This window comes from Pseudophryne corroboree, chromosome 2 (assembly GCF_028390025.1).
Source record: "Pseudophryne corroboree isolate aPseCor3 chromosome 2, aPseCor3.hap2, whole genome shotgun sequence".
Classification (NCBI taxonomy): Eukaryota; Metazoa; Chordata; class Amphibia; order Anura; family Myobatrachidae; genus Pseudophryne; species Pseudophryne corroboree.
Window position 1 is genome coordinate 500,323,579 of NC_086445.1, and position 18,544 is coordinate 500,342,122.

Genomic DNA, 18,544 nt, shown 5'->3' on the forward strand with positions numbered 1-18,544 from the left:
TTTATTATAACATCCACTAAAACTGTACAACAAAACAATTTCTGCATCATAGGTAAGGTGTTCTATAGGAACCCATTTTTACACCGGGACAGGTATATAACATGTGCCACCAATCACCTCAAGATGTGAGCTCAGTGGTGGGAATTCCCAAATGTAAACAGAGTATCCTAATAACCTATTAACTCTATGCATCCTTTAACAGGACTTCCTCAGGGGTATACTCTAAAGATCTAATAAAGGCAGGTGCCTATGATTTCCACCAAACAGAGGGACTGCGGTTTAAGCAGAGTAAATGTTGTCAGACTAAGATTAAACAATTTCACTGGTCAAAAGGGATTTTTATTAGGAATATGTAATCCCAATTAAAACAAGGATAGTTAATCTAGTCCCGGTGTAAAAATGAGTTCCTATAGAACACCTTATCTACGATGCAGAAATTGTTTTATTATACAATTTCAGTGGATGTTATAATAAACATCAGACGTTTTATTAATTGTGGGCTTTGTGCCATTTTTTGGGTGTCTACGTTCTTGGTGTGAGGGTACTTTTCAGAATATCCAACAGAGTACAACCAAGTGGTGGTCTAGAACTTCAACGTTTACACCTGGCTAGAGATTCAATCAAGTCCTACAAAGAACATTTGTGAACAATCATCAGGTGAATTGTATATGGACAATCACATTTGATAATTTAGCGCCCTACGGTTTGCATCTTTCCATATTCTTTTGTTCCCACTAACAGGGGCTCTACAGTGAGGTGCAGCTGCTTGAAGCGCGTGATAAGGGTTATTGTATGTATGTATGTATGTATATATATTTATATTATTCATCACAATTTTGATAATGGTTAATTGCATATTTTAAAGTTTAGCACTGGAGTTGTGGTAAAATTACTTAATACATAATATGTTTAATCCTTAAAATGGATACAGAACTAAGCACCAGCAATAAAGTTTATATTTACAAACATGGCACATGGCAACAGTAGGCAAGAAAATGAACCTAGCAAAACAGACTGCAGTCCCTACTTTAAGGGGCACATTCACGTAGCTCCAGGTTTAATGCCTGTAACGATTCAATTGCTAGCCCGTTTCCCTGTGCAGTAAACCCGCAGCTAACATGCATAACCCATAGATTCTGGGAGCACCTAATGCATATTTTCCTGGCAGTTCCTGAGGCTGTGGGGTCCTATCTCTCTACAGCGCAGCAGCAACTGAATAGCTTCTGGCAGAGTTGCAGCCATGTGGCTTACTGCAATGCCAATTGCATCTGCCCCTAAGTCTATATCTCACAGGACCTTGCCACCTCTGTACTCCTAGATTCTGCATTATAGACCTATTTTAAAGGCAGGCAAGAATTACAAAAGAAGAACAAATTACCTTGTAAATAATCTGCCAGGTCTCCCCCATTGCAGTACTGTGAAGAATACAAACATACAGATTAACGATATGTATAGAGATCTATATGTTTGCAAAACAAACTTGCGGTCAAATAAAGTGGCCTAGGAATGCATTTATTGAGCAATACTTTTCAAAAGCTGCCACATCTCTAACTGCTGAATTTAAAGGGGCAGTAATGTTAAATGCAAAAATAGAAATTTAATTACCTACCGGTAAATCCTTTTCTCGTAGTCCATAGAGGATGCTAGGGTCCACATTAGTACCATGGGGTATAGACAGGTCCATTATACACAGATAGTGGCGAGATTCATACCAGCTCACACATACAAGGCACATCAAGCTAACGAGCTTGAAAAACTTCAGCCACAGCTGAAACATTACTTACCTAGTAATAATGCAGTACATAACTAACAACAAAGTTGTACTGAACCAGATAACAACTGCAGGAAAACAAAGCGCTGGGCGGGCGCCCAGCATCCTCTACGGACTACGAGAAAAGGATTTACCGGTAGGTAATAAAAATCCTATTTTCTCTTACGTCCTAGAGGATGCTGGGGTCCACATTAGTACCATGGGGATGTACCAAAGCTCCCAGAACGGGAGGGAGAGCACAGAGGCTCCTGCAAAACTGATTGGTCTCTGATGATCTGAAGTTCAGTCAAAGTATCAAACTTGTAGAACTTTGCAAACGAGTTCGATCCAGACCAAGTTGCTGCTCTGCAAAGTTGTAATGCCGAGACACCCCGGGCAGCCGCCCAGGAAGACCCCACCTTACGAGTAGAGTGGGCCTTAACAGACTTAGGACACGGCAATCCCGCCGTAGAATACGCATGTTGGATAGTGAACCTGATCCAGCAAGAGAAAGTCTGCTTGGAAGCGGGACACCCAATTTTCTTGGGATCACATAGGACAAAGAGAGAGTCCGATTTTCTGTGACGAGCAGTCCTCTTCACATAAATCTTCAGAGCCCTTACCACATCTAAGGACTTTGATGAAATTGAGGAGTCAATAGCAACTGGCACCACAATAGGTTGGTTGATAAGAAATGACGACATAACCTTCGGAAAAAACTGCCGACGTGTCCGAAGCTCAGCTCTATCTTCATGGAAGATCAAGTAGGGGCTCTTACAAGACAAAGCCCCCAATTCCGACACACGTCTAGCAGAAGCTAAGGCCAACAAAGTGACAGCCTTCCACGTAAGAAACTTGACCTCCACCTCTTGCAGAGGCTCAAACCAGTCCGAATGGAGAAACTGCAACACCACGTTACGATCCCATGGTGCTGTAGGCGGTACAAAGGGAGGCTGGATGTGCAGAACTCCCTTCAAAAAGGTCTGAACCTCAGGGAGGGCAGCCAATTGTTTCTGGAAGAAAATGGATAGGGCCGAAATCTGGACCTTCACAGATCCCAACCTCAGCCCCATATCCACATCTGCCTGCAGGAGTGGATATGGGGCATCCCAGTTGAAACTTCACCGTAGGAAACCTCTTGGACTCACACCAAGACACATATTTTTTCCAAATACGATGGTAATGTTTAGACGTTACTCCTTTCCTAGCCTGTATCAGGGTAGGAATAACTTTGTTCGGAATGCCCTTCCGAGCTAGTATCAGGCGTTCAACCTCCATGCTGTCAAACGTAGCCTTGGTAAGTCCTGATAGGCGAACGGCCCCTGCTGCAGCAGGTCCTCTCGAAGAGGAAGGGGCCTCGGCTCTTCTTGTAGTAGATCCAGAAGGTCCGCGTACCAAGCCCTTCTCGGCCAGTCTGGAGCAATGAGGATCGCTTGAACCCTTGTTCTCCTTATGAGCTTTAGGATTCTTGGGATGAGTGGGAGTGGTGGAAACACGTACACCGACTGGAACAGCCACGGAGACACCAGGGCGTCCACTGCCACTGAAACAAAGATTTAGAGTGCGCTGTCAACAGCAGCCAGTATGGAGAGGGTCGATTCTCCAAAGCAAATATATAGAATACAAAAAAGGTGTACTGGCGCTGGCTGTTAGTCAAATGATGATTACCAATGTAAAAAATATATATAACAAATTTATTTAGACATTCATAAATGGCAGTAAAATACCCCCATTCATCAAGGAAAAATAATATAGATATAGCAGCTGCTAAAATTCATATATCTAAAAATGCAGGATACCACTATTTATCATTTTTGTTGGATATAATGTCCACTGTTTCTGGCTAGGGATCTATTTCCACATTATTCACAAGTCATTAGATGACAAGATTATTTACCAGACTTGCTTCCGGATAGGAAAAGTCCCCCTAGGTATCTTTGTACAGATAAGATCCAAATAGCAGCAGGGGAAAGTCCGGGTCTTTGAAGTACTTGTGTTTGGAAAAATCCAGTGGATGCAAAGAGTCCGTAAATTGCCAGAGAGTCTGTTAGGGTAAATCCAATATCAGTGGTCCTGCAGAATGTGGCTCAACGCGTTTCGCTGGTCTGATCACTGCCAGCTTCCTCAGGAGCATATGCATATGCTCCTGAGGAAGCTGGCAGTGATCAGACCCGGACTTTCCCCTGCTGCTATTTGGATCTTATCTGTACAAAGATACCTAGGGGGACTTTTCCTATCCGGAAGCAAGTCTGGTAAATAATCTTGTCATCTAATGACTTGTGAATAATGTGGAAATAGAGCCCTAGCCAGAAACAGTGGACATTATATCCAACAAAAACGATAAATAGTGGTATCCTGCATTTTTAGATATATGAATTTTAGCAGCTGCTATATCTATATTATTTTTCCTTGATGAATGGGGGTATTTTACTGCCTTTTATGAATGTCTAAATAAATTTGTTATATATATTTTTTACATTGGTAATCATCATTTGACTAACAGCCAGCGCCAGTACACCTTTTTCGTCCACTGCCTGTGGTTCCCTCGACCTGGAACAATAACGCCGAAGCTTCTTGTTGAGACGAGAGGCCATCATGTCTATTTGGGGTAATCCCCAAAGGTCTGATATGTCTTTGAACACCTCCGGATGGAGACCCCACTCCCCCGGATGGAGATAGTGTCTGCTGAGGAAGTCTACTTCCCAGTTGTCTACTCCCGGAATGAAGATTGCTGACAGCGCCAACGCGTGTTTTTCTGCCCAAAGGAGGATTCTGGTTACCTTCGCCATGGCAGCGCTGAGACCGACATGGAAGAAATTCCTGCAGCCATGGAACCCAGATCTTTCATGGATTCCACCAGAAATCCCACTGAATCCTGAATGTTGCGCAAAAATAAGCCAACATCATCCTTATCCATAGTATCCAAATCTTCAAGCAAGGTGCCAGACCACTTTACTATAGCTTTGGCAATCCAAGCACTGGCAATAGTGGGATGCAGCATAGCCCCTGAAGCCGTGTACATGGATTTGAGCGTATTATCAATCTTACGATCAGCCGGCTCTTTCAACGCAGTAGATCCCGGAACAGGCAACACCACCTTTTTTGAAAGTCTGGATACTGACGCGTCAACAATAGGCGGGTTTTCCCATTTTTTCCTATCCTCAACAGGGAAAGAAAATGCCACCTGAACCCTCTTAGGGATCTGGATTTTTTTCTCAGGGTTTTCCCAAGCCTTTTCAAAAATAGCATTTAATTCTTTTGACGCACGGAAGGTTAATGAGGCTTTCTTATTCTCAGCGAAGTAAGCCTCCTCAACCTGCTCAGGTGGTGTATCATTAATATTCAACACATCCCTAATAGCCTCCATCATCAACTGCACCCCTTTAGCAAGAGATGCTGTCCCCTGAACCCCATCATCAGAATCTGTATCGGTGTCATCCTGCATAATATGTGCAAAAGGACGCTTACTGGAGTACACAGCGGGGGGACCCGAGGTATCAGAACTGGGCCACACTGCCATATTCTGCAGCACCTGGGTAGCAGATTCATTTTGTGCAACCCTCTGAAATCTGAGAAATCATATTTTTGATAGAGGATAACCATTCCGGCTCCGTTGCTGGAATCTGTGCTAAATCAGTGCAATCCTGATTACATGGAATGGGATCATCTTGAGAGGACAAATCCTCTGCAGCATATGACACAGAGTCTCTGGACATTACTATTGGTGACCACAAACACTCCACACACACACACAGGGGATACAGACAGAGTTTCTCCCCAAGAATGGCAAGAGAGACACAGAGATTGGAGCCAACCCACACAAAGCGCTTTAATACATATAAGGGAGACCCCTTATGAGCGCCGACTGTGTACCTTAATAGGTTACTCAGCCGTTTTGCACCCTCCCCCCCTTTCTACAACCCCCTGGTACCCGTGAGATAGCTGGAGATTGCTGTGGAGGGACTTGCTTCTTTCCTGGACAGCCTTGTGCAGGCAGGAAAATGGCGCTGAACGCTGCTGGGTCTGCTCTGAGAAGCTCCGCCCCCAAAATGGCGCTGTCTTCCCACTCTTCATAGGATTATACTGGCCTGAGAGGATTGATGCTGGCTGAGATCCGGGGACCCCGACAGGCTGAGTGACCAGTGTAGGGTGCAGGCGCTGGCTCAGGGCGCCACTCACAGCGCCACACAATGTACCGCTGAGCCTCCCAGAGCGCAGTTAATACTGCGCTCCTACCCTGATGCTGCCATCTTCACACCGGCCCCCCGCTAGCTGGGGGGGGGGGGGGTCGGTGTCTCACTCGCCACAATCTTCAGCTCTGCAAGGGGGTGGCGGCATGCTGCTGGGGTGAGCGATCCCCTGTGGCGGGGAACGATCTATCCCCTCTGGAGCTCAGTGTCCAGTCAGCGGAGACAGTGGTTCAGACCCCGCAGGGCGGACACTGCTCCCCCTCTTAAGTTCCTCGCTGCAGGGAGGCTGTTGCCAGCAAACTCCCTGTAAAATAATAAACTCTAAAAAATAACTTTTACCAAGGAAACTCTGGAGAGCTCCCCTAGCTGTGACCGGCTCCTCCGGGCACATTTTCTAAACAGAGTCTGGTAGGAGGGGTATAGAGGGAGGAGCCAGTCCACACTCTCAAACTCTTAAAGTGCCAATGGCTCCTGGTGGACCCGTCTATACCCCATGGTACTAATGTGGACCCCAGCATCCTCTAGGACGTAAGAGAAATATACCTAATTTTGAATTTAATATTACTGACCTTTTAAAACCAGCGACCAAAGCTGCTGAAAACGTAGCAGGGCTGTGAAAAGTATTGCTTAGTAAATTGACCTCTTAGTCTAGAATATAGGTCTTAGAATATCAAATTAACGAGGCTAGGTTTTATAGTTCTCCATTGTTGCAGTCTGTCTCAGCATGATGTATTGAACAGAAAGCAGTAGGCAGCAACCAGTGAAACTACACTTCTCAGCATGTCTTGCCACAGTTTTAGGAAGACACAACAGCAAAATGGTAACAGGGAATGCTGAAATATGTAGTTCCACAGGAGCTGGAGTGCCACAGGTTGCCTACCAGTGAGACAGAAAATTAATAGGTTAATTAAGAAGTCACTACCAAATATAAAAAACAAACCAATTTTTCTCTATTCAGCTTTATTTTCTACAAAAATGTATTCACAAAGGAGCTTAATAACGCACTTCAAGATAACATCCAAATTTAAAATAAAAAGTGTAGTTTTGGACTTGGTTCATTATGATAAAGTGCAAAGTAAGACTTGCCTTTGGAGTATTGTTATCCCAATCCAACAGATGACCACAGCTATTTCTACCACAGTGGACTTGTTTTAAACAAGAGGAGTGGTTGTGAACAACCATAGAACACTGCTTAGGGTGTGCACTGCCAGAGAGGATGTCCAGCACTTGTCAGGGTGGGGATTTAATATGGTCAGATTTTTTTAAATTTTGCTGCGAGATTTAAACTGCCAATTTTTAAAAAAAGGCAAAACCAGCCTGATGACATATTAAGGGCAGACTATGTGAAGTCTCCTAGAGATGCTAACGGTAGAGAAATATTTTCTATTTTTCATAAATCTGACATTGCATTTTGTTTTGCTTGTAGATTAGCTAGTACAAAGCAAGACGCTGCATCCATTATGGATACATGGGGTCTAATTCAGAGTTAATCGCAGCAGCAAATTTGTTAGCAGATGGGCAAAACCATGGGGGGTAATTCCAAGTTGATCGCAGCAGGAATTCTGTTAGCAATTGGGCAAAACCATGTGCACTGCAGGGGAGGCAGATATAACATGTGCAGAGAGAGTTAGATTTGGGTGTGGTGTGTTCAATCTGCAATCTAATTTGCAGTGTAAAAATAAAGCAGACAGTATTTACCCTGCACAGAAATAAAATAACCCACCCAAATCTAACTCTCTCTGCAAATGTTATATCTGCCACACCTGCAGTGCACATGGTTTTGCCCAACTGCTAACAAATTTCCTGCTGCGATCAACTTGGAATTACCCCCCATGTGTACTGCAGGTGTGGCAGATATAACCATGTGTAGAGAGTTAGATTCGGGTGGGGTGTGTTCAAACTGAAATCTAAATTGCAGTGTAAAAATAAAGCAGCCAGTATTTACCCTGCACAAAAACAATATAACCAACCCAAATCTAACTCTCTCTGCAAATGTTAGATCTGCCACACCTGCAGTGCACATGGTTTTACCCAACTGCTAACAAATTTGCTGATGCGATCAGGTCTGAATTACCCCAATGGTGCATGTGGAGTATTTAGTAAATGCTTATTAAAGGAGTAGACCAGAGGTTCTCAAACACGGTCCTCAAGGCACCCCAACGGTCCAGGTTTTATGTTTATCAATGCTGAGCCACAGGTGACTTAAAAAGCTCCTCTGTGAATTTGATTTTACCATCTGTACTGAGCCATGGATATACCTAAAACCTGGACCACTGGGCTGCCTTGAGGACCGCGTTTGAGAACCTCTGGAGTAGACTGTAATGTTTGTAGGTCACATGCTATATAGTGATAATGGGATAATGGACTGTTCAGCTGCACCGTGTTTAAAAAAGGCAGACCCCCAGATTCTCATAAGGACTGAGCTTATGGCATTGTGCTGTTAGGTCACTACTTACTATCTGGCTCAAGGCAAGGCATTTTATTGGCTGCAGCATTAGTAGGGCAAGCTGTTCATACTCGAGTAAAAAAAGGAGGCCATAGCACCTATTTTGCCTCAGACTTCAGCCTATTTGTATAAAGGGGATGTATAAAGGGGATCCGTTTAAGGTTAACAGTGTTTGGGATTCCAGCAGTCGGAATGCTGGAAGCAAGGATGCCGACATGGATCGAAATGCTGGCACTGGGACCCCGACCGCTGGAATCCCGATCGACCTCTGCCGGGAGTCCTCAGTAGTAAGCCGGGGGGGGGGGAATTGAGTTTAGGCTATGGGGAAGGGAGGGTGAGGGTTAGGCATCCCCAGGAAGGGTTAGGGTTGGAGTTACGGTGAGGGGGGTTAGGTACCACTGGGGAGGGTTACGCTGCAGGGTGGGGAGGTTAGGGTTAGGCTGCGGGAAGAGAGGCTTAGGGTTGGGGGGGGGTAAACATACACTGCATCCGGATGCTGGTGTCGGTCATATGACCACCGGTATATCGTATGTATACCGTATAAAAGCATCACCAACACATAGTCCATCTATTACATAGCCAGTTTGCCCACCAGATATGAGTTTTACCCTTCTATTATGATACACCTCTGCCCTCACAATACATTGCTGTAGGTCTCGAGACATTACCAGTCAGATTCCTCAGAAAATGCGGTATATGTTTAGACTATTCTCAAAAAACTTCTGCATGGCTAAACTTAGGGGTCTATTTATTAAGCCTTGGACGGAGATAAAGTGGATGAAGATAAAGTCCCAGCCAATCAGCTCCTATCGTACAGGCTGTTTGAAAAATGTCAGTTAGGAGCTGATTGGCTGGCACTTTATCTCCATCCAAGGCTTAGTAAATAGACCCCATAGACATTTAATTCAAGGAAAGGGTGAGGAGAAGCATTTTAAATAAACAAAACGTTTCTAGCTTCCACTAAACAACAATTTATTTCATCTTGCTATCATTATGCTTTACAGTACGCTACAACTAGCCAAAAATAAATCTGTAACCTCTTCCCAGGATGATAAATGCATTACCTCCATGACCAAGAAAACGGAGTTGGGCATTTCCTAGAAAACAAAGGCAAAAAGAAATAATGAGAACATATGGAAATAAGAGCAGAGACTTGCCTTATCATGTTTCAGGACCAAAATTACAAATGCAGTTCTCTGTACTAAAGAAATTGGTGGCAAGCAAAATGATACATTACAGACACATTACAGTAACAGGAAAGCTGTAGCCTAGTAAGAGTCTGGAGATAGCCGAGATAGGTCAGTCTCAGGGCCCATGGAAAATCACTATTTATGTGAATGGTCATATAATGAAACAATATATTGATATCTCATTGGTTGCCTAGACTCCAGTAACTTTTGTACTTTACTAGAGTACTAATGTTGTAATCAGACAAAACACACAGTAATATAAGTGGCAGGAGAACGCAGTCAGCCTATGTAATTATATTCTATGTGAAATACATTCCACTGTGTTATCGCACGCACATTCTATTCCTAGAAAGGATTTTCCTAGAAAAATCCATCAACCAGGCAGCACAAGCCTGACCTCTGATGACAGGCGCTTCCAAGACACACAGTGCATGTTGTGTTAATCTTGATTCCTGCACAGACCAGCATAGTTTCCAGTCGGGTCAGTGAGTTTGCTGCAACAGTGAACAGTGCAGTCCTTGCTAACATTGCCTACAGTGGCTAAATCACACAAGACGCAAGTCAGTCTATAAAGTACTGATAACTATACAACTATTGTTGCAAGGTGATTATCTGCAAAACCACTGTGATCATTACTCATTACAAACACTTACTAAACCAGATAAGACATCCGTACACACAGTTTCAAGATTAATAAATGCAAGCAGTGTATATGTGCAGGAACACAAGTACCAGCCAACCTTGAATATTACTGAACATAGGGGATGTAGTTATGTGGACGGTCAGTCACAATATCGACCCCGGGATCCCACCCCCTCACAATCCTGACAGTCGGCATGCCGACTAACAGGGACAATTCCCACTTGTGGGTGTCCACGACACTCAGGAGTGGGAATAGAACGCTTGCCACCTAGCCCGGAGTGTGGCTAGCCTGCAAGGGTCTTCGTGGCGATCACCCTCCCCCCGCATATGAAAACCGGGATCCCGGCGTCGGGATGGTCTCCCGACTGCCAGTCATGCGAACCCAACCCATTAAGAGTTGGTAGCAGTTTTTGCTAAAATAGCAAAAACTGATACCAATAAAAATCGCATTCTGGGAGCAGTCCAGCACAGGGCAAGGCCGACCAGCATGTGTACCGCCGAGGTCGACCCCTGTATACGCAGAAAGGCTGCGCATGCTGGTGCACTGTCACCATGTTTCCTATCGCAGGAAACGCAGACGACATCATCCGGCCTTTCCGACAACATCCTTGACACACTTGCGTTTCCAGCGACACTCCCCCCACCCCCCAGTGCCACCCCTGACAGCCCGCCATTTTTCCATCACTATACGATCGCATCCTTTCGATCGCATGTATTGAAGGCTGGTCCTCAAGTACAATGTATATGTTTTGCTTTAAGGATTTAATTAATGGATCAACAAGCTACCACAAAAGAAAGGACAAAATGGTACCTATAGAAGTGCTATTTGAGTACCACTTGGAGATACCTGGCTGTAGCTTGAACAAGGTAATCAAAGGAAGACAGACTACTACAAATCTAAAATTTGGCCCAAATTCTGTTATTGTAGTGAAGTCTGTTGTATTCTTCATTCCAATTGTAAAGCGCAACTGAATTTGCTGCGCTATATAAGAAACTTAATAAATAAAAAAATAAATTTACAAAGAATAAAACAATGTAGAATGAATGTGAGCTTTCAGGTTTCATTTAAATGAAGTGTTCTAAAAAAACTTTAAACAAGTTATTGTAAAAAGCACAAGGTGCAGCTGTTTTCCATTCTAGAATGTAAAAAACCTAAGTTCAAAGTAGAAATAAACAAAAGTAAACTTAAGTTTTGTAACATTACTGATCCTTGTACAACATTAACTAAAGGGGTATTTCAGAGTTGATCGCAGCAGCAAATTGGTTAGCAGTTGAGCAAAACCATGTGCACTGCAGGGGGGGTGGGGGGGCGGGGGCAGATATATGTGCAGAGTTAGATTCGAGTGGAGTGTGTTCAAACTGAAATCTAATTTGCAGTGTAAAAATAAAGCAGCCAGTATTTACTCTGCACAGGGACAAAAAAAAACAAAAAAAATACACCCAAATCTAACTCTCTCTGCACATGTTATATCTGCCACACCTGCAGTGCACATGGTTTTGCCCAACTGCTAACAAATTTGCTGCTACAATCAGGTCTGAATTACCCCCTTAGTTGTATGACTCTAAAGGGCCCTACTCACTTGGCGATGTGCCGCCGAGGTGCCCGACGGCCGATACGGCCGACGAGCAACCCGGCGGCGGGGGGGCAGTGACGGGGGGAGTGAAGTTTCTTCACTCCCCACGTCACCCGGCTGCATTGAAGTGCAGGCAAATATGGACGAGATCGTCCATATTGGCCTGCATGCACAGCCGACGGGAGACCAGCGATGAACGAGCGCGGGGACGTGCATCGTTCATCGCTTAAGTCTCCACACTGAAAGATATGAACGAGTTCTCGTTCATTTATGAACGAGATCGTTCATATCTTTCAGAATATCGCCAAGTGTGTAGGGCCTATAAGGCAGGCCTGGCCAACCTGTGGCTCTCCAGCTGTTGTGAAACTACACATCCCAGCATGCTCTGCCAGAGTTTTAGCATTTCCTAATAGCAAAAGTGTAGATGGGCATGCTGGGACTTATAGTTTCACAACAGGAGAGCCAGAGGTTGGCCAGGCGTGCTCTAAGGTCTTGTACACACAGATGTTCTTATATCCTGCTAAAGGCACGTTAACATTATACACAAAAAATAAGGTACACAAATAGACCTCCATACACACTGACAAGTTTGCTTCAATATCAATGGGAGGCTGAGACACTTTGAATCCTATATTAAAAACGAGGACAAAGTGCAAGGCCTTTCCTTCGCTTACCTACTTTACAGGCACAACTGCTAGACCTCACTTCTAATCAGTCTTGTTCCATTCATTTAATTAGTATGTCTTATGCGACCCAGGATATAAACAGCATTGCCAACTAATTAGTGATAATGCAGCTACCTACTGTTTTGAATCATGGCAGAAAAAAAAAAAAAATGACAAGCAATTTAGACTGAAAGAAAAACCTACATTAATAATTGCAATTATACAGTGTACGGGTATTTTCTTCTCTAGTCAAACCAAAATGCATAAAATGACGCTTGTTAAAACTAGGTCTAAAATGAAATCAAAACTATTGATAACCACTTCTAGGGAGATTAGGTGTCACAATTGTAAGAAAAACCTAACGCTTTTCGTCTCTCGCCAAGATATCATCAGGGTTATATCTTTAGATGGAAATGATTTGGACATCAATTGTAGGTGTGTATCCAATACAAACTCTTTGAGCCAGTTATAGGCCCTACACACTGGCCGATTTTTTGAAAGATATGAACGATCTCGTTCATAAATGAACGAGAACTCGTTCATATCTTTCAGTGTGGAGGCTCCAGCGATGAACGATGCGCGGCCCCGCGCTCGTTCATCGCTGGTCCCCCGTCGGCTGTGCATGCAGGCCAATATGGACGATCTCGTCCATATTTGCCTGCAGTTCTATGGAGCCGCGTGACGGGGGGAGTGAAGAAACTTCACTCCCCCCGTCACTGCCCCCCCGCCGCCGGGTCGCTCGTATCCGCCGTCGGGCAGCTCGGCGGCGGGTCGGCCAGTGTGTAGGGCCCCTTAGTAAGACATGTGATTCCATATCAATAAAACCTGACATTTCAGTCAGTATATAATGATCAGATAATTGGTCAATCTGGTTTGGGGGAGAGCTCCAACAGTGGACTGAACCCCTTTATTCTCAGTGGTAGTGTTCCTCCAGTGGTTCCCAATGATCTGGTATCATTATACATACATTATATATATAAATAATTTATTATGTGTGTATGTGTGTGAGAGAGAGAGACAGAGAACGAAAGAAAGAACGAAAGAAAGAACGAAAGACAGAAAGAACGACAATCCTGTTCTGGTCCTACACATCTTATTATTGACAAGTTTATGTTACTTATGAAAAATAAGAACCATTTAAACGGCCAAGGGTAAAGAATAATGGCCCCTGCACTCTGGCTGATTACACTGAAAGATATGAACGATCTTGTTCATTAATGAACGCGATATCATTAATATCTTTCAGTGTGTATGCACCAACGATGAACGATGCGCGGCCCCACGCTCGTTCATCATTAGTGCCGGCTCATTTATGCATGCAAGCCAATATGAACAATATCGTCCATATTAGCATGCACGTTTATGGGGCCAGGTGAAGGGGGGAGTGAAGAAACTTCACTCCCCGCCACCCCCCCACACTCTCCCCCCGCCGCTGGGTCGTCCGTCGGGCACCTCGGCCGGCAATCGGCCAGTGTGTAGGGCCCTTAAGACAAATGTAGTAGAGAGTCAGAATTGCTTATGTTCAGTATTCCCTGATAAAACCCACAGATTAAGCAGTCTTTGGAAGTATGACGTGATCATCTGATGAACACAATTACCAATGCATAGTTGAATTCCCCTTATCCAATAAAATACACACGTGAGATTCCCTCTTTCCAAGTTACGTTTCATTAATGGTGAACAGATGAACGGACGAAACCTGCATGTTATTGCCCCATCCACCCTTATTTGTATATCTGCTCAGTCTTTTTAAAACAAAAAAAACAGAGGCCTTTTCTAGACATCACCTCCACTACCAAGTACTTTTGTATTTCATCCAGTTTTGTTTACATAATTTTTTATTTATTAGTAAGATATCCTAAATTAGAACACTTATTTAAACATGGTTAATTGTGCGATTTTAGTTTTCAGCATCACACATTGAGCATCATCAGCATTGATTTAATTTCCAGGAATCAAAAACACCACTAGAAAAAAATAAAGTAAAAATAAAAGGTCAGCCAAACAGAACAATCTGAGCACTGACGGGCAGATTTATTAAGCCTGGTGAAGTGATAAACTGGAGGGTGATAACATACTAGCCCAGTCAGCTCCTAACTGTTGTTTTTCAAACCCAGGGGCAGATGTATTAAGCCTGGAGAAGTGATAAGGAAGTGATAAGTGGAAGGTGATAACACACCAACCAGTCAGCTCCTAACTGTCATTTTTCAAATCCGTAATGATTGGCTGGTGTGTTATCACCTTGCACTTTATCCCTTCTCCAGGTAAATACATCTGACCCCAGTTTGTGCAGTTAAGAGCCGATTGGATGGTGCGTTAACACCTTCCACTTTATCACTTCACCAGGCTTAATAAATCTGCCCCCGAGGATCTGAGAGTCACCCTCACCTTCCATTTTTGGGTATACATTTGTGTTCAAAGCACCTGGCACACCACCCTTTGTGAACTGGATTACAGAGCCACCAGCACTAAGAATAACAAATATATGTACAAACAATCCACACTAACGTCGAGGGCAATTCAGGAGAGGAGAATAACTTGATGTGGTTCTAATGTCTTTCAGTGATCTCAACAAATGGACCCGCACTTACACTGTATTACAATCTTACATTCCCATAAAGGTATTTTTATATTCATACTTTAAGCAAGTGCTCAACACCGTAAACAGCTTTTCTATAAGGCTAAAACTTTTCATATTCTGCTACGCGTTCCTATAAAGGTATCTTTCTCACGCACTACCAAAGTACAGGTGCAGGTGTGAGCCTCCATCAAGCGTGTGACTCGTACTTCAGAGAGCCCTCTTTCCTTTGTCAAGATATCTTGACAGGGAGGCCAAAATGCGTAGAAGCTGCACATGTTTTTAGGAGACAGATGCCGATTTGTGAGGATGGACTGAAGTGTATCATCTGTCGGATCCTAAAGCTGCAGCACGGGGACTACATAGCGTTGCAATCCACCTCTGATCTTTGGTATTCTGTCCTCATCCGAAACCCTTTTGTTTGATTGTTTTATGAACTTACCTGTCCATGTTTGCTGTGGATGAATAAATTGTTTTTTATATGAAGTACGAGTCACATGCTTGAAGGAGGCTCAACCCTGGACCTAGACTTTTGTGGAGTGGGAGAAAGATACCTTTATAGGGGGGGAACCATACCGCTAGTCGGGATCCCGGACGTCACAATGCCAACGACGAAATCCAGACTAGCAGGGAAATACCAAAGGCTTTCCTCCCTCTACGGGTGTACAGGACATCCATAGAGGGAGAATAAATGCTGTGGCGAGTGCAGCGAGCCACCGTGCCTGCAAAGTGGTAAGCGCAGCGAGTCGGTAAGGGGCTTGCTATCGCTCGTCCCGCAGCCAGCATACCCGTGATCCCGCTGTTTGTATACTGACGGCTGGCATCCCAGACGCCGGTTTTACGTACTGATCCCCTTTACAGGAACGCGTAGCAGAATATGAATGTAAGTGTTCGTCTGATAGAACAGGTGAACAGCTGTTTATGGTGTTGAGCACATGATTAAATGGTGAATATAAAAATACAGCACTTTTATGGGAACATGAGATGGTAATATATGTAAAAGTGCTGGTCCATATGTGAATATCATGGAAAGAAATCATTGCCGCCATGCGTTGCTTTCGCACGTGTGCAGGGGGGGCTGGATCCGGAATGCGAGGTAGACTTGCCCTGTGCTGGGCATACCCCCAAATGTCCGAGTACTGGATTGTAGATGTGCGATTTTTCACACATCTATGATCCATGCTGAAGTAGGCCCATAGTTCCCATTGCTGGGTATGTATTCTAGTGGAATGTTACATCAGATCTTATTCTGTGTTCTGTATTAGTTGCTGTATGAATCTCTTATCTGTGTTATTAGGTTCCTGCAGTTTTACAGTAAAGACGTGTGCATCCATCACTGTGTCCTGGTTACTTGTAAAACCTTTCTTGAAATATAAGTCACAGACATAACACTGGTGACAATGATAGGATTTGATAAAACTGGATATTAAACCTAAAAAAAAGGTACATGACAATTTCAAATGGTTGATTAGAAAACTACTTGGACCTTCAATGTTGGTCATGAAGTGCTTGTCCGTGATTAGGGGCAACTGGGAATAGTTTCTTCCAGATCCGGCCCTCTGATGTACACGAATGAAGTAGGAGGAGTACTGTGGCAATACCACATCGACCAAAAATGGAGGCCAGGGGCAAATGGACTGTATAACTATAGATTGTAAGCTTGTGAGCAGGGCCTTCCTACCTCTGTCTGTCTGTTTTTACCCAGTTTTGTTCTATTACTGTTGTTCTAATTGTAAAGCGCAACAGAATATGCTGCGCTATATAAGAAACGGTTAATAAATAAATAAATAATAAATAAATATAAGACCTGGATATAGCCAAGCAAGTGATGTGGGGGGTGTTTGGTATACCCATTTGTGTTTGCTACAGAGACTGTTCCTGATGCTATAGGCTACAGCGGGATCCGTTCAATTTTCCGGCTGTCGGGATCCTGGCGGTCAAGATGCAGATGCCAGCGCACAGGGGCTATTTCCACTTGAGAGTGCAGCTCACCACCAAGCCCGCAGCTCGCCCGCAAGGGGACTCGCCCAGCTGCCCAGCATTCTGCCGGACGGGATGCCGCCATCAGGATACTGACAGTCGGCATCCCACCCGCCGGGATAACGTTAGTAATCCAGCTGGAGCGTGTATACCCATCTGGGTCTTCTGCAGAGACTGTTCCCGAGCCTGTTACGAAGTCACCTGAGCATGATGTTCCCTTGGTAACAACATTTTATCCAGAACCCTCTAGTGTATAGGTTCTCAAACGCAGTTCCCAGGACCCCACACAGTTCATGTTTTCCAGGTCACCTGTGTATATTTGAAATGTGACAGTTTGAGACACACAGAGCACCTGCCTGGTGACCTAGCAAACGTGAACTGTGTGCGGTCCAGAGGACAGCATTTTAGAACCTCCGCTCTGGTGTACTATCGGTGGAGCAGCCTGTCATTCTGGGATTAATACCCAGAGTTTGTAAGGCACCACAAAAGGCTTTGTAGCCTTCTGGGTGTAACACATACATTGTTTATAACCCTTTCACACCGCACAAATAACCTGGTATCGACCTAGTATATTGCCGGGTTGACGCGGGTCGCTGTGCGGTGTGAAAGGGGTCACTGCCAAATTTCCGAGCTGCCTGACCCAGTCATTTAACCTGGGAATAAAGAAGGGTTATTCCCGGGTTGAATACTGGGTCAGGTGCAGTGTGAACGGGTTGCCGGGTTGATGTGATTTAGGACCCGGTCACAACATAGTGAGAGGTGGCGCGGAGATGATGGTCATCTCCCAGTACTGCCCCCGATAGCAACCCAACCTGGCACATTGCTGGGTCGGGGAGCAATGCGAAAGGGTCCAATGTCAGGTCCTACCCAGGAAGGATACATTTCCAATTCCCAGGTGGGACCCGGCCTTGCGATCTGAAAGCAGTATTAGTGATAACCTTTTCGATGTCTGCAATTATCTAGCTGGGAGTGTGTATATTCTGGTGGAAGGTTACACCGAATCTTATTTTGTGTTCTGTATTAGTTGGTGCATGAATCTCTTATCTATGTTATTCATTTCTTGCATTTGTACAGTAAAGAAGCATGCAACAATCACTGTGTCCTGGTTACTTGTAAAACCTTAAAGGATTGCCACTTTAAAACACTGGAAACTGGATGATACCTGCTATCCGCAAGCTGTTACATTCCCCCTTCAGTGGCATTTGTAATAGACAAATTTGTTGACTTTTTATGGATTTGAATACTTCTCCAAGTATGTGTGCATGCTATACATACCTTTGCACTAATTGTGCCAAATAGCCCCACATGGTGCACCAAGCAATTTGTGACTGAGCTGCACCAAGTATCTTTTTCTTACACCACTAAAGTGATAAAACTACTTGTACTCCTGTGTGTGATCTGAGGAGTGCTCAACACCACTCTTCATACATGCCACCCAACATTCTGACGGCACCAGATAGCTCCCTCAGAGCTAGCCTACCAATGGGGCTCTATTGACTGTACTTTGTGTCAGTCATATAAATGCTGCA

General features: G+C 44.3%; 1 protein-coding gene across 3 annotated transcripts in view; it reads right to left on the reverse strand.

The window, feature by feature from the left end:
• The window catches only part of ULK2 (unc-51 like autophagy activating kinase 2), a 194,424-nt gene that overhangs the window by 133,463 nt on the left and 42,417 nt on the right, over nucleotides 1-18,544 (reverse strand). For 2 of the 3 annotated variants that reach the window (XM_063954005.1, XM_063954004.1), the window contains exons 4-5: nucleotides 9,451-9,483; nucleotides 1,379-1,415 (exon numbers count right to left, since the gene is read on the reverse strand). The exons of the other annotated variant lie outside the window; for it this stretch is intronic. In XM_063954005.1, the coding sequence (XP_063810075.1) occupies nucleotides 1,379-1,415; nucleotides 9,451-9,483 (70 nt within the window). The remainder of the gene's footprint in view (nucleotides 1-1,378; nucleotides 1,416-9,450; nucleotides 9,484-18,544) is intronic. 3 annotated transcript variants of the gene reach the window in all.